General features: G+C 52.3%; 1 protein-coding gene across 1 annotated transcript in view; it reads left to right on the forward strand.

Annotated features, from left to right (window-relative positions):
- Positions 1–763: 763 nt before the first annotated feature.
- GRK1 (G protein-coupled receptor kinase 1) overlaps positions 764–16,493 on the forward strand; it is a 17,621-nt gene continuing 1,891 nt past the window's right edge. The window contains 7 exon segments of the mRNA XM_015423893.1: positions 764–1,453; positions 10,515–10,642; positions 11,523–11,680; positions 13,225–13,308; positions 13,413–13,537; positions 15,908–16,072; positions 16,075–16,114. Of these exon segments, the coding sequence (XP_015279379.1) occupies positions 764–1,453; positions 10,515–10,642; positions 11,523–11,680; positions 13,225–13,308; positions 13,413–13,537; positions 15,908–16,072; positions 16,075–16,114 (1,390 nt within the window).

Raw genomic sequence — 16,493 nt, forward strand, 5'->3', positions numbered from 1 at the left:
GTAACTCCATGTGTTCATCACTCTTTGGGTGAAGAAGGACTTCCTTTTATCTGTTCTAACCCGACCGCTCAGCAATTTCATGAAGTGCCCACAAGGAGTTCTTGTATTGTGAGAAGGGGAGAAAAGTACCTCTTTCTCTACCTGCTCTATCCCATGCATAATCTTGTAAACTTCGATCATGTCACCCCTCAGCCGTCATCTCTCCAAGCTAAAGAGCCCCAAGAGCTTTAACCTTTCTTCATAGAGAAAGTGTTCCAACCCTTTTATCATCCTAGTTGCCCTTTTCTGCACTTTTCCCAATGTTATAATATCCTTTTTGAGGTGTGGTGACCAGAACTGTACACAGTATTCCAAATGAGGTTGCACCATCGATTTATACAGGGGCATTATGATACTGCCTGATTTGTTTTCAATTCCCTTCCTAATAATCCCCAGCATTATTGCAGTCGCACACGGCCTCGACATTTTCAGTGAGTTATCTACTACAACTCCAAGATCCCTCTCTTGGTCAGTCTCTACCAGACTATACAAATTAAACTTTGTCGGTCTTAAAGGTGCCACTGGATTCAAACTTGGTTCTGTTGCTTCAGACCAACATGGCGACCCACCTGAATCTAGATTGTAATGCCAGGAAATCTCCAGGCCCCACCTGGAGGTTGGCAGCCCTGGCAGTAATTAAAACTGGGTTGCCACCCGGGCATAGCTGCTCTCTGCTCCAAACGTATTTGTGTCCCCCCCCTCTCACAGGTGACCCACCTTCATCATGGACATCGGGGGTCTAGAGACAATGGTGGCCAACACGGCCTACGTGGCTGCCCGCGGGGACACCGGGATGACCTCTGGCCGGGACCGGAGGATGCGGGCCAGGCTGAAGCTGCCACACATCACCCAGTGTGAGCACCTCAAGGACTCCTTGGACCTGGACTTCCACTACATCTGCGTGAGGCAGCCAATCGGCAAGAAGCTCTTCCTAGAGTTCCTCGAGGAGACAAACGAGTTTAGGGCGGTGGGCAGCCTGTGGTTGGACATGGAGGCTTACGGCTTGGTCGACGCGTCCGAGAGGCCCCAAAACGCCCAGCAGAGCATCAACAAATACTTTGACTCGGCCTCCAAGGAGTTCTGTTCCTTCCTGGAGGAGAAGGCCATCATGAGGGTGAAGGAAGACGCCAAGCATGGACACGCTGACCTCTTCAAGGAGTCTGAGCAACACTTGCTGAAGTTCCTGGAGGAGAACGCCTTCGCCAAGTACAAGGAGAGTCTCCACTTTTCCCGCTTCCTCCAGTTCAAGTGGCTGGAGTCCCAGAGCGTGACGGAGGAGTGGTTCCTGGAGTTCCGGGTCCTGGGGAAAGGGGGCTTTGGGGAGGTGTGCGCCTGTCAGATGCGGGCCACGGGCAAGATGTACGCCAACAAGCGCCTCAGCAAGAAGCGGCTCAAGAAGCGGCAGGGCTACGAGGTGAAGAGCATACATTATAAAGCCGTTTATAATGTACTGTTGTGTTTTGACCCTGTTGTCCTTGGTTTTTCGTGGGGCGGGGAAAGGCGGCTCGTCGGTATTCTAAGTCAATCCAATTTTGGTGGTGGTGAGGCAATAGTGTTGCCAACTCCGGCGTAGGAAATTCCTGGAGATTTTGGAGGTGGAGCCTGGAGAGGTCGGGGTTCAGAGGGGGGAGGGACCTCAGCAGGATATTACGTCATAAAGTCCACCACCACCCCCGAAGCAGCCATGTCCTCCAAAGGAATTAGAGAGCCAGTCTGGTGTAGTGGTTAAGTGCGCGGAGTCTAATCTGGGAGAACCGGGTTTGATTCCCCACTCCTCCACTTGCAGCTGCTGGATGTCCTTGGGCAAGCCATAGATCTGTCAGAGCTGTTCTCTCAAGGACAGTTCTGGAAAGAGCTCTCTCAGCCCCACCTACCTCACAGGGTGTCTGTTGTGGGGAGGCAGGGCCGGCTCGAGGTGTTTCTGCACCCTAGGCGAGGCTGCCTTATGGCGCAGATGCCAACCTCTCTGGAGCCAGCCACCCTTTTGGTGCTGCCACCACCGCCTCCTCCCCCCCTGCCACCACCAAAGGGGGGGGAGGGGGGAGGCACAGCTTGGAGCCCCATCCAGGGCCCGGCGCTCTAGGCAAAGGCCTAGTTCACCTAGTGTGTGAGCCAGCCCTCTGGGGAGGGAAAGGGAAAGGAGTTTGTAAGCCACTCTGCGACTCCAAGTGAAGGGTGGGGTATAAACCCAATCTCCTCCTCCCCCTCTTCTTCTTCTTCTTCTTCTTCTTCTTCTTCTTCTTCTTCTTCTTCTTCTTCTTCTTCTTCTTCTTCTTCTTCTTCTTCTTCTTCTTCTTCTTCTTCTTCTTCTTCTTCATCATCTGGAGATCAGTTTTAATTCCAAGAATTCTCTCGGCTCCACCTGGAGGCTGGCTTCCCTACGAAGCAACCCAGATTGCAGGGCACAAAAAGGCCATGATTTTGCCACCCTCACGGTTTTGGGGGGTGGGACATGGGCCGGGCTGAGAGATCACTTCTTCTGCAGTAATGGGCTGCTTTGGCAGGTGGGGGTCTATGGCATAATACTGCGCTGAGGTTCCTCCCCTTCGCACCCCCTGCTCTCCCCAGGTTCTGCCCTCGAAGTCTCCAGGAATTTCCCACCCCAGAGCTGGAAAACCAGCCCGGGAGAGTCATTCCTGTGGGCAATGCAGCTTCTCAGGTCAGCAGGCCCCAGAGCACGGCAGCACTTCAGGTGGGGAACCGGAGGTGTGTGGTGGCCGCAGCAGGCCTTGGCCCTAGACGATGCTGGAGTTGTGCTGGGTCTCAGTGGGCGAGCATCGGCCTCGCGTGCAGAAGGTCCCCAGTTCAATTAGGCTTGCCGGCTCCGAGTTGAGAAATACCTGGAGATTTTGAAGGTGGAGGCTGGGAAAGGGGGTTTTGGGGGAGGGGAGAGACTTCAGTGGGGTCTAATGAGGGATGCCAGCCTCCAGGTGAGACCTGGGGATCCCCCGGAATTACAGCTCATCTCCAGACGACAGAGATCAGTTCCTCTGGATGCTTTGGAGGGTGGCCTCTATGTCGGGTTGCCAGGTCTGAGTTGGGAAATACCTGGAGACTCTGGGGGTGGATCCGGGAGAGGGCGGGGTTTGGGGAGGGGTGGGGCCTCAGCATGACGCAATGCCACAGAGTCAAGAGTTCTCTCAGCCCCACCTACCTCACAGGCAGTGTTCCCTCTAAGCTGAGTTCGTGTGAGCTAGCTCACAGTTTTTTTAGCCTCCGGCTCACACATGTTTGCCTTAGCTCAGGAAGGAGGGCTCCAGAGCATACTTATTGATGCAGAAGCCAAATCACCTGCTCACAACTTTAATGCCAGGAGCTCACAAAGTAGGATTTTTGCTCACAGGACTCCACAGCTTAGAGGGAACATTGCAACAGGGTGTCTGTTGTGGGGAGGGGAAGGGAAAGGAGTTTGTAAGCCACTCTGAGACACCTTTGGGTAGTGAAGAGCGGAGGATACATCCAATCTCTCCTCTCTCTCTCTCCTCTCCTCCAAAGCAGCCCTTTCCTCCAGGGGAGCTGATCTCTGTCAGCTGGAGATCAGTTGCCAAAGCGGGAGATCCCCAGGCCCCACCTGGAGGCTGGCAACCCTAACCTCTATGGCATTGTACCCCACTCCGGTCCCTGTCCTCCCCAGGCACCATCTCCAAATCTCCAGGAGTTTCCCAACCTGGATATGGCAACCATCCCCCATTCCCCTCCCCCAGTGGCCGGGGTTGACCTGGCAACCCTAGGTCTAATGCCTTACAAAAGCGTCCATTTTCTCCAGGGGAACAGACCTCTGCTGCCTGGAGCTCAGTTGTAATCCCAGGAGATGCCGGCTACTACCTGGAGGTTGGGAACCCTTGACGTCAATCCTTGGTGGCAGCCAGGGCTCTTTTTGTAGAAAAAGCCCAGCAGGAACTCATTAGCATAATAGGCCACACCCAACAGCAGAAACACATTAGCCTATTAGGTCACACCCCTGACAGCACAGCTCATTGGCATATTAGGCCTCCCCCCCAGGTTACCAGAAGTGTGCTCATTCAGCCACACCCACCTTTTGCTTCTTATTCTGTTTACCTTGTTTCCTGTCAAAACCCGGGGCTTTTTTTTGTAGCAGGGACTCCTTTGCATGTTAGGCCACACACGCCTACTGTAGCCAATCCTAATGAGTTTCTGCTGTTGGGTGTGGCCTATTATGCTAATGAGCTCCTGCTGGGTGTGGCCAACTTGGGAGCCAGCCAGAACTCCGTTCCTGTGCGTTCCTGCCCAAAAATAGCCCTGGTGGCAGTGCTTCCCATTAAAGGTGCTGGGAAAGAAACCTGCCCTCCCTGGGAGCCACTGCCCCTACCTGTCAATACCAGAAAGGCCCACGTTCATGTGAATGCAGCCACAGATGCGCTTCTTCTATCAGGGAGTCCCAAAGTGGTGGCCGTGGGCACCCTGGCACCTGCCACCCCCTTTCCTGGCACCCACCGAGTGGTTTTAGAAAGTGGGTGAGGCCAGGTAGGGCTTTGGCCCAGCAAGGCTTCGGATTGGCTAATGGCCACTGGGGTTCGGATCTTCCTTATGTGACTGAAGGTAAGCTGCCGCAGCCATTTTGTGGCTGGCTCTGCCTCTGGTGGCAGCCATTTTGTGCGGCTGACTCTGCCTCCTGTCTCGTGGCAGCCATTTTGTAGCTGTGTATGCATGCTGTGTCAGAATTCCAAAGGTGGCCACAGGCTCAAAAAGACTGGGGACCCCCGTGTGATGAATCTGGGGTGATGCCTGAGGAGGAGAGGGATATGCGTTGTGAAAAACATCACCAAGCAGCCATAGAGTTTTCCCTCCGATGGTCGTGGCCCTGCCCCCAGTGTGCCCAGCGTCCTAACGTCACTTCCTGGTGACACGCACGTCGGGGTGGGGGTCGCCTCGGGGGCTGATCCGCCGCCGCCGGGGAACGGGCCTCTGGGGCGGGGTTTTCCCCGCCCCCCGGGGGGACTTGGAAAGCCTACAGCTAAGCGCATGAGGACTAGAAGCCTGGACAACCGTTCTCGTGAGAACAAAGGCCCCGATTGGCTGCCGGCCCAGGTTTTCGATTGGCTGAAAGCCCTGTGTTTAACGGGGTGGCTGATGGTGGTGATGGTGATGATGGAATGCATGGTTAGGGAAGAGAGGGGCTGCGGGGAATGCGGGGGTGAGGGATGCCTGATTCTTTTGGGGGGCCTGGGGAACGCTGGGGTGAGGGAAGGGAGCTTGTGATTTGGGGAGGGAGTGATGGTGGTGGTGGTGGTGGTGGTGGAGAGGATGGTTATGATGCTCTGTATTCTTGGTGCTTGGGGTGGGAGGGCTTCTGGAGTTCTGGCCCCACTGCTGGACCTCCTGATGGCACCTGGTATTTCTGGCCACTGTGTGACACAGAGTGTTGGACTGGATGGGCCCCACTGGCCTGATCCAACATTGGCTTCTCTTATGTCCTTATGTTCTTAACACTCCCTGCTGGAAGATGGTTCCCAGCTCCAGCATTTCATCAATGAAAACAGGGTTGTGCCTGCAACCAGCCAGTGCTGGAGGGCACCATTCCGCCCACTCTTTGCTGGATCCATTTCCTTTGCAATCACCAAGGGTTGCCAGTCTCCAGGCAGGGCCTGGAGACAGAGTCCTCCTGGAATTCCAGCTGGTCTCAGGACCAGAGAGGTCAGTTCTCCGGAAGAAAATGGCTGCTTCAGAGGGCAAACTCTATGGTACATCATAGAGTCTAGGTGAAATTCCTCCCCACTGTCCCCAAATCTCCAGGAGCTGGCAACTCTCTGCTGCTCTCCTGTGACTGAAAAGCCAAGACCTGGAGGTTCTTTAGACTGAAGGCTTGCTAACTCTCTTTGCAGTTGCAGGAGGTGAAATGGTGGTTGTCAGTTCGTGCATGCGTTGGAGCGAGGTGCTTTGGCATTCATGTTTGTTAAATAGTGAGTTCCATGGATGAACAGACCCCAAGTATAGTGATCAGCTCTACTTTATTACTGATTTATTTATTTATATTTACATATATATCCCGCCCTACCCCGAAGGCTCAAGGCGGCTAACAAGGGCACTGTGTGCCAGGTTAAAACAATAACATATAATTTAAAAACAATAAATTACAATAAAATATCATAACAGATTACAACAGATTTAAGCAAGAAGGGGAGATCTTAACCTCACATAGCTACGTCCTACGATCTTGTCCAAGCACCTCGCTCCACCCTTGGGGCCAGGCACCAGATAGTCATGGTGATGGTGCGACGGTGCATAGATGGTACAGGTGGAATAGCGGCAGTGGCGGCTCCTACTCAAAAGCCTGGCGGAAGAGCTCCGTCTTGCAGGCCCTGCGGAACTGAGAAAGGTCCCGCAGGGCCCGGATCTCCTCCGGGAGCTCCTTCCACCAGGTAGGAGCCGCCACCGAAAATGCCCTAGTCCTGGTCGCAGCAAGTTTAACTTCTCTCGGGCCTGGAATTTCCAGGAGATGACACCCTCCCGACCGAAGTGCCCTTCAGCAAGGAGAAGGAAGACAAAATCCCAGGCAGAAGCCTGGTTTTTAAGCATGCAAAAAACCAGACCCCAAACACACACCCTCCCAACACTAGATAAATTTACATCACATTGTTTCTCTATTGGTCCATTCTAGAATCCTAGCCGACTATTGTTTTGTGGACGCAAGCTCAACCCGACCCCAGGGCTAGTTTAGGGTTGACTCATCATTAGTACGCAACAATGTTCTTGCCTGTATTTTTCTGATTGCAACTGTGCAGGTATATCAAGGGACCGGACACCCGTACCTTTGTACTAGACTGGGAACAACCATGCGCCGTTTCCTTTCTGGGCGGATGTTGTGGTGTGATCCATGTGCTCAGCCAGCCAGCCCCCCCCCAAATCAGGCTAACCCCCCTTCTTCCTTTCCCAGACTTATTTTCAGCCCGATAAAATTAGCCGTTCTAATCCCTCAGCTAAAAGAGGCTTGCGACTTAGCTGCTCACGGGCTCAGGCAGCGGGCCCCACAGAGAAGGTGTCAGAGCGCATCAGTATCACTACTTCCCAAGCCATGAGGGTGGCGGGATCAGGTGGGGCCATCCTGTGAGGTGAGCTGTGGGTGCCGCACCCATGGAGACCTCTCTCGCGTGCCTACGGTGTGAGCGGTCCTAGATGCATTGTCGGTGCTGGATCCCAAAGAGCATGCCAGAATCAATGCTCCCTCTAAGCTGTGGAGTCCTGTGAGCAAAAATTCTACTTTCAGGTGGGGCCATCCTGTGAGGTGAGCTGTGGGTGCCGCACCCATGGAGACCTCTCTCGCGTGCCGACGGTGTGAGCGGTCCTAGACGCATTGTCGGTGCTGGATCCCAAAGAGTGTGCCAGAATCACTCGCCTTTAATTCCCATACAGGTGCCATTGTAGCCTGATCTTGTAAGATCTCGGAAACTAAGCAGGGTCGGTACTTGGGAGACCACCAAGGAAGGCTCTGCAGAGGAAGGCGATGGCAAACCACCTTCCGGTTGCCACCAAGCAGAAGCTAAGCAGGGTCGGTACTTGGAAGGGAGGCCACCAAAGAAGGCTCTGCAGAGGAAGGCAAGGGCCATCCACCCCTGTTTCTCACTTGCCTTGGAAGCCCCTTGCTGGGGTTGCCACCAAGCAGAAGCTAAGCAGGGTCGGTACTTGGAAGGGAGGCCACCAAAGAAGGCTCTGCAGAGGAAGGCAAGGGCCATCCACCCCTGTTTCTCACTTGCCTTGGAAGCCCCTTGCTGGGGTTGCCACCAAGCAGAAGCTAAGCAGGGTCGGTACTTGGAAGGGAGGCCACCAAAGAAGGCTCTGCAGAGGAAGGCAAGGGCCATCCACCTCTGCTTCTTACTTGCCTTGAAAGCCCCTTGCCAGGGCTGCCATAAGTCGGAAGCTAAGCAGGGTTGGTACTTGGAAGGGAGGCCACCAAGGAAGTCTCTGCAGAGGAAGGCAAGGGCCATCCACCCCTGCTTCTCACTTGCCTTGGAAGCCCCTTGCTGGGGTTGCCATCAGTCAGTTGCCAGTCGATGGCACATACACACATACTGAAGAAGAGATGGGTGGTTTGGCCTCTCGTAATGCGAGGAGGATGAGAAGAGTTGGCCCCCCGGAAATGTCGAAACACGTCAGAATTATTTGGGTAGCAGTGAAGTGCCCTGAAAAGGGTGGGGTGGTCCACCTCTTATCAGCAGGTGTTGGAGGTGCGTGATATCTAAACTTGGCTCTGAAGCTTCAAACAACAGCACTTTGAGGACAACCTTGCAGGGAGGCCAGACCCAGCTGTCTTACCCATCCCTGGACTTCATTATGTGGCTCCTGTATGGCCAGGAAGCTAACTCTGGCCTTACATAGTGAGACAAGCAGTTTTGATGGCCCAAGGGTATGATTCAGTAGCCCTTTTTGCAGGTTACAACAAATGCATGCACTTCCATCCATCCATTCATTCATTGTATGGCAAAATTACACACGGGAAACAGAAAAATGCATGCACAATCTGTGTACGTTGTAACCTTGATTTTTCTTGATACGCATGTTGAACAATGCTCCCTCTAAGCTATGGAGTCCTGTGAGCAAAAATTCTACTTTGTGAGCTGCTGGCATTCAAGTTGTGAGCGAGCCATTTGGCTACTGCAGAAATGAGACTGTTCCGGAGCCATCCTTCCTGAGCTAAGACACAAATGTGTTAGCTGGAGGCTAAAAAGCTGTGAGCTAGCTCACATTAACTCAGCTTAGAGGGAAGACTGATTGTTGAGTAATTCTCATAGAATCATGCAGGGCTTTAGAAAAAGCCCAGCAGGAGCTCATTAGCATAACAGGCCACACCCAACAGCAGAAACTCATTCACATATTAGGCCACACCCCAGACAGCACAGCTCATTCGCATATTAGGCCACCCCCCCGTGCCTTCCCTTGGCTTGCCCGGGCAAGCCAGCCCTTGGAGGGTAGGGAAGGCAGTTTAAAGCAGCCCAGGCGAGCCAGCCCTTGGACAGGCCAGGGAAGGCATGGGGAGGCATTTAAATGCTTCCCCGATCCTTCCAGGGGTCCCCCTGGCCTGCCCACCTCGGAGTCGCCTAGGGGGGGTCACTCTCCAGGCTTACCCTCTGTAGCCACGCACACGCAGAGGTTTTGGCTGTAATGGGCGTGGTCAACTCTGAAGCTAGCCGAAACTCCGTTCCTGTGCGTTCCTGCCCCGAAATAGCCCTGGAATCAGAGTTGGAAGGGACCTCCACGGTCATATAGTCCAACCCCCGGCACAATGCAGGAAATTCACAAATACCTCCCCCCACCCCTCCACAGTAGCATCTTAGTCACCGACAAGATTTTCGGGGTATCTGACGAAGGCAGCCTTGACTCTTGAAACATGATACCCTGGAAACCTTTGTGGGTCTCTGTTATTGGACTCAAATCTTGCTCTTCTCTCCAACAGGTGGATGTGCGTACAGGCAGGCTGTACGTGTAACATGTGGCCAGGGCTAGAACGAAGGCAGCTTTGTGTGTCCAGAAGCAAGAGGTCCAGAGGTGGGAACTGATGGGCTTTTGCCCTCCCTGTGGCTACCCTGACCTGGCTAGCCTGCATCTCGTTAGTTCCCAGAAGCGAAGCAGGGTTGGCCCTGCTACATACTTGGATGGGAGACCAGCAAGGAAGCCCAGGGTAGCTATGCAGAGGCAGGCAATTGCAAACCACCTCTCCTTTGAAAACCCTATGGGAGGGGTGTCAAACATGCGGCCCAGGGGCCAGATGAGGCCCCCGGAGGGCTTCTATCAGGCCCGCAGTGGAAGTGGCTGCCTTCTGCTGCGTCTCCCAGTTCTGCTGCTGCTGTGTCATCGTAGGTTTGCAGCTTACGGATACACACCTGAACAGCGTACTCAAGATTGCAACAGCACAGAGATATTGGTGCAATAATTCAGAGCAAGAGGTGTCCGTGATCAGACACTGTTAAATAAACAAAACATTGCAAGAGTGCTAATGTTTTAAGCATGTTTTTATTTCAAGTTTTTAAAAGCCCTTTGTGTTTGTGTCCTTTATAAAAAGTTTGTATCTCCGCTACCTGGCATTTCATTTTATGACACACATGGGCCCGGCCCAACAAGGTCTCCTTTATGTCAGATCCTGCCCTCATAACAAATGAGTTCGGCACCCCTGCCCCTACGGGGTCACCATAGTCAGTCAGTCAGCTGCAAATTGTTGCCACTTTCCATCACCACCACCCGCTCCTCTGGCTAGCAGAAGAGAATGAGCTGTGCAAAGACACGCATATTTTAATCTTTCATCATATTATGTTTTAATCTGTTAAAACAGTTCTATTTCTATGTTGTGAGCCACCCTGAGCCCGCTTGTGGGATAGGGCAGGATCAAAAATCAAATCAATCCAATAAAGAAATTGGCCTTCCTTCAGAGGGCGTGGGGCGCTGCCGTTTCGGTGGGCACGGAGCCTGAGATGTGGGCAGGCAGAGCGCGGGTGACTCAGCACGTCTTGCCCATTCTCTCCCAGGGGGCGATTATGGAGCAGAGGATCTTGGCCAAGGTACACAGCCGCTTCATCGTCACGTTGGCCTACGCCTTCCAGACCAAGCACGACCTCTGCCTCGTCATGACGTTGATGAACGGCGGAGACCTGAGGTGAGAGCATGTGTCCCGTCCCCCCTCCCCAGCCCTCTTGCCTGGCACTGCCCGGGCGACTGCTGCCACCTGCGCAGGGATCCTGGGCCATCCCACTTGCTGGTTTCGCTGTCTAGTTCAGATGCCCGTGACAAATACAACTTCCCCGTAGCCTCGAGCAGGAGAAGCGCCCTGCTTAGAGTTGCTACCTCCAGGTTGGGAAATGCCTGGGAATGTTGTGGTGGCAGGAAACGGGCAATTGAGCGGGGGTTTCCCCGCCCCCCAGGGGGACCTACCATCCCTAACCACACCGCATCAAAATTCCAAAGGGCCCCCCCACAGGCTCAAAAAGGTTGCGGATCCCTGAGCAAGAGGGGTGCATGGCTGGACCCCCAACAAGACTCTGGGCCCAAGGACGGCCTGGCTGATCTGATGGGTTTTACCGGCCCGGCCTGCGTTGAACTCTGCGTGGCCGATGGCGTTCTTCAGGGTGGGGTTTTGGCCAGCGACCGGGGGGGGGGTGGAGACTGGTGGGCCAGGATTCCTTCTGCTCTCTCAAAGGGGGTGCTAGAGAGCCTCGATACCACGCCTGCCCCTTCGCACAACCTGCCCGCCTCTGGGTTGCCAAACCAAGACATTTGAGGGGGCCAAATTTGGCTGCTCCCTCGTGCAAAATATTGACACCATAATTCAACAGGTCCTTTTTAAATTTTAAGATTCAGTTTGTGCAAAGCAAATAATAATAATAATAATTTTTTAAAAAATCTCTCCCCCACAACGAATCTGTATTTTAAAATTAAGCTTTGAGAATTTTGGAAATTTGGGTAGCGATTCTGAACACTCTTCTTCCGCCTCTGTATGGAACTGCCTTTCTGCTTCCGAACGCTCTCTCCCTCCCCAGGTACCACATGTATAACGTCGATGAGAATAACCCCGGCTTCGAGGAACCCCGGGCGGTCTTCTACACGGCCCAGATTATCTGCGGCCTGGAGCATCTTCACCAAAACCGCATCATCTACCGAGACCTCAAGCCAGAGAACGTCTTGCTGGATGATGCAGGTAAAGTGACCCCAACAGGCCCGTAGGCAGGATTTTGTGGAAATCTTTTTCTGCTGGGGCTGAAGTTCTCAGTGCAGAAGGAAAAGCCGTTTAGCCAATAGAAAGCTGTTACCAGGCTAGAGCTCTCAATTGCAAGCTGTCAACCACTTTAGATGACAGTCCTCAGCTGCTGCAAGTTGATCACTTCTGCCAGCCTAAGCAACAATTGTGAGAACAAGCCGGCAGGTGGGGGTGATGATCTCTATAGTCAAGAAAGATAACACTTAGGCAGAAGAACTCTCTGAAAGGAGACCAGTTTCTTGACACAGAGTTAAAAGGGATCCTAGAGGTCACCCACTCCAACCCCCTTACTCAGTGTGGGAATTGGTCAACTACAGCACCCCACTCTGCTTAAAGGAGCGCACCCCTTATTTAAAAAGTTTTAAAATGATTGAAAAAAGCATTTAGAGGAGACATTCTTGTGGGGCTGTGCCTTTAAGAAAGGGGGCGGGGCTCCCCAAAGCCCCACCGTAGCTACCCAAATGTGGGGAGTCAGGAAGGCCCCCCAGAAAGACTCCCAGATCTGGTTTATCTGAGATGCAAAAGTCTGGGTTTGCTAACTGGTCAGGAAAAAAGACCAAACTACACAAAGCTGTCTGATACTGAATCAGACCCTCGGTCCATCCAAGTCAGTATTGTCTACTCAGACTGGCAGCTGCTCTCCAGAGTCTCAAACTGAGGTCTTCCACATCAACTCCTTTTAACTGGAGATGCTAGGGAGTGCACCTGGGACCTTCTGCATGCCAAGCAGTGGCTCCACCACTGAGCCACGGCCCCTCCTAAGAATTAATTTTTACAACATTCCCAATTGTGGATAAGATTGGATTCAGAGGAGGGTATTTGAATGGGTAATATTTTCCCTTTTGCCCTCAACTGAGTGCCCCAGACTATCTCAGTCTCATCAGATCTCTGAAAATAAGCGGGGTCAGTTTGGTGTAGCGGTTAAGTGTGCGGACTCTAATCTGGGAGGACCGGGTTTGATTCCCCACTCCTCCACTTGCAGCTGCTGGATGGCCTTGGGCAAGCTGTAGCTCTGATAAGAGCTGTCCTTGAAAAAGAGCAGTTTCTGCCAAGAGCTCTCTCAGCCCCACCCGCCTCACAGGGTGCCTGTTGTGGGGAGGGGAAGGGAAAGGAGTTTGTAAGCCGCTCTGAGACTCCTTCGGGTAGTGAAGGGCGGGGTAGAAATCCAATCTCTTCTCTTCTTCTCCTTCTCCTTGGATGGGAGACCACCAAGGAAGTCCATGGTCGCCATAAGTCACCTTCGACCTGACCGCCCTTCCTGCCGCCACCAATCTTTTTTGTTTAGCCAAAGAAAATCAGAACTGCCTTCTGATTTTTTTTTTTTAGTATCAGCACTGCAGAAGTCTGTTTTAAAAATCAGGTTTGGTAGTTTGAGATTAGGATTTTAATGATTGACCCAGTTTCTGCATTTTTTAAAAAGATCCTTTTTCGTATTTAATACCCAATCCTTTCCGGGTGCCTGATCACACTTCCTTCCCCTCCAGGGCATGTTCGCATTTCAGATTTAGGCTTGGCAACCGAAATACCAGAGGGGCAAGAGAAGACCAAAGGATTTGCAGGCACACCAGGTGAGTATTTGGGGAGCAGGCCCTGAAGGGAGCTGGGGGGGGGGGCTGGGGAAAGCATTCCCCAACAGGGTCCCGAATTCTGCTTTCTTCCTTCCCACCTGCAGGATTTACGGCTCCAGAGCTCCTGAAAGGGGAGGATTATGATTTCAGCGTGGATTACTTCACTTTGGGTGTAACTCTGTTTGAAATGATTGCAGCAAAAGGAGCGTTCCGGAGCAGGGGGGAGAAGGTATGGTTCCCTTCCCCACACACACACACACCACACGGAAATGACTAAATGAGTAACCGGCAGCTCCAGACGAATGTTCAGAAAATTCGGCAAATGATGTCAACATGGCAGCCTATCTCCTGATGTAATAATAATAATAATATTTCAATGTATTAATCGCTCAATCTTGCTGGTGCTGGCTCTGAGCGATTTACAGTTACACATTCACAAGGGGCTAATAGTGATTCATAGGGGTAAGGGAGGACAACATATATATAAGTCTTTATATTGCACACGTTCGCAGCCGATGGGGATTTTTTGCTCAGTTCTAAACTCAGACATGTTCCAGACGGCATTTTCCAGACAGCATTTTTTCCACTCGGCATGGCTTGATGACGTCGGCTTCTTTCTCCAGGACTCTTCGGGTTGCAGCGCCGCACTGCCACCGCCTGGCCGGAATGGCCCATTACAGGCTTCTTGATGCCGAAGAGATCTTCTAGGCTTCCGATCTTACGAGCTGAACATTCCGTTCGCCGGCTAACACCTCCCCCACCGAGAGGGTTTGGTGTGCCTACCCTCTCTAAGGAGTGGTACCCATTTTATCTACTCGCCAAAGCTTTCGAACCGCTGGGTGGACGGCGAGCTGGGGACAAGGCTGGTAGCTCACACCAGCGCGGGGCTAGAACTGACAGCCGTTCTGTTCAGCTCAGATGTTACTTGTAACCAGAGGATAAATCCCCTGTGCCACCGCTCCAAGTTCAGGGACGGCTCCCGGTTCAGGAGGACCCTTGAGAGCCACTTCTCCTTCTCTGACCCCCACCGGAACCCCCACTCATGCCTTCTTTCCAGCCCGCCCACCTCCCTGCGTGTCTGTCCTTTCCCTGCCCACTTGCAGGCCTTCGCACTGGCTATATGTCCTTTCCCTGATGCTGCCGGCTGGTGTCTGCAGATGGGAAAGCCACTATTGTGCCTCCACCATAGAGCCCACCCTCCAAAGCAGCCATTTCCTCCAGGGGAACTGATCTCTGTCATCTGGAGATCAGTTGGAATTCTTGGAGATCGCCAGCCCGTACCAGGAGACTGGAATTCCAAAAACAACACCCGTGACAAGAATAACAAAGAGTCAATAAAGATAAGTTGCAAAAACGTTCACTGTAGTACTTTCTGTAGAAAATTTTCTTCTATTATCGCTCACACGCTAACGAATACTGCGCAATGAACAATCCGTTTCACAATATTTGCTTTATCTGAGCGTGTACCAATCCCAATTCTTAGCAATGACTACTTATCAACTCTTGAAGGAAACATTCCAGGTTGGCTGTCTAATAACAGAATGTTTCCTTCAAGAGTTGATAAGTAGTCGTTGATAAGAATTGGGATTGCTACACACTCAGATGAAGCAAATGTTGTGAAACGAATTGTTCATTGCGCAGTATTCGTTAGCGTGTGAGTGATAATAGAAGAAAAATTTCCACAGAAATTACTAAACGTTTTTGCAACTTATCTTTATCGACTCTTGGTTATTTTTGTCACGGATGTCGTTTTGAGACTGGCAACCCTATGCCAGTCAGATGACTTTCCATCACAATGTGCATTGGTGTCTTTAGCAGAACCCCAAATCTTCCTGCTGCATATCCAAGAACATAAGCAGTGCTCAAGTTGGGGGGGAGGCGTGTGGAGGAGGCCTGCCCCCTAAATTTTGTGGCTGCCGCCCCCCAGCTACCGTTTTTAAAGATTTTAAAGCTGGAAAATCTGAAGATTAAAAAAAAAAAAAGTCTGGCCAGCTCTCTCTGCTCTACAAGCCTTGCAGTTGTTATTGTTTTTTTAAGGGAAATCTATAATTGATCAAACCAAGAGCGTAATGATATCCCGAAGCAGTCTAAAGGCAAGAATACAGAAACAGGAAGCAGCGAAAGGCAAAAGATTGTACAGAAAACATATATAGCTGAACCCAATGCCTAGACAATTTTTTTTTTTAAGTCTGGCATCCCCCCTCAGGACGAAGGGCCCCTCTGCCCCCCGTTTCTTGTTCAAGCATTGGGACAAAAAGCCTAACAGTGTGTGGGTCAGGGGACAGCCAGGGCGGGAGTTCCCTAAAGCCCCTATTTCTCTGCATCCACCGCAGGTCCAGGGTGTCTGTTGTGGGGAGGGGAAGGGAAAGGAGTTTGTAAGCCGCTCTGAGACTCCCTCGGGTAGTGAAGGGCGGGGTATAAATCCCATCTCTTCTCCTTCTTCTTTTTTAAAAGTCTGGCATCCCCCCTCAGGACAAAGGGCCCCTCTGCCCCCCGTTTCTTTTTCAAGCATTGGGACAAAAAACCTAACAGTGTGTGGGTCAGGGGACAGCCAGGGCGGGAGTTCCCTAAAGCCCCTATTTCTCTCCATCCACCGCAGGTCGAGAACAAGGAGGTGACCCGCCGCATCCTGCATGAACCTGTGGTGTACAATGAAAAGTTCAGTCCCGAGTGCAAGTCCTGCTGCGAGGGGCTGATGGCAAAGGACCCTGCCAACCGCCTCGGCTTCAAAAACAACAACAGTTCTGAAGTTAAGAACCACCCGCAAAAAAAAACCAAAAAATGAACTGGAACCGACTGGAGGCAGGTGAGAACCTCTCGTTCCACTACGGGGCCTAGCATGGGTGGGGTGAGGCGGGTCCCTTCGTTTCCCTCTGCTTGCTCCAAGCTGCCAAGCCAAAGCTGGGCTCCGTGCAACCCCCCAGCCCCTCTGCCAATCAGAGGCAGGCTGCAGTCAAGCAGCCAGCTTGCTTTTGTGTGTGTGTGTGTGTGAGAGAGAGAGAGAGAGAGAGAGAGAGAGAGAGAGAGAGAGAGAGAGAGAGAGAGAGAGAGAGAGAGCAGATGAACTTTGCAAGAGGTTACCTGCAGCTATTGTCAACAACAGGTCATTTTGTAGAAAAAGAGGTGCAGGAGCTCATTTGCATAACACCAGGGGTCATTTGGGGGGGGGACGCGGGGGGACGCCA

This window comes from Gekko japonicus, unplaced genomic scaffold (genome assembly GCF_001447785.1).
Source record: "Gekko japonicus isolate JY-2015 unplaced genomic scaffold, Gekko_japonicus_V1.1 scaffold2282, whole genome shotgun sequence".
NCBI classification, from domain to species: domain Eukaryota; kingdom Metazoa; phylum Chordata; class Lepidosauria; order Squamata; family Gekkonidae; genus Gekko; species Gekko japonicus.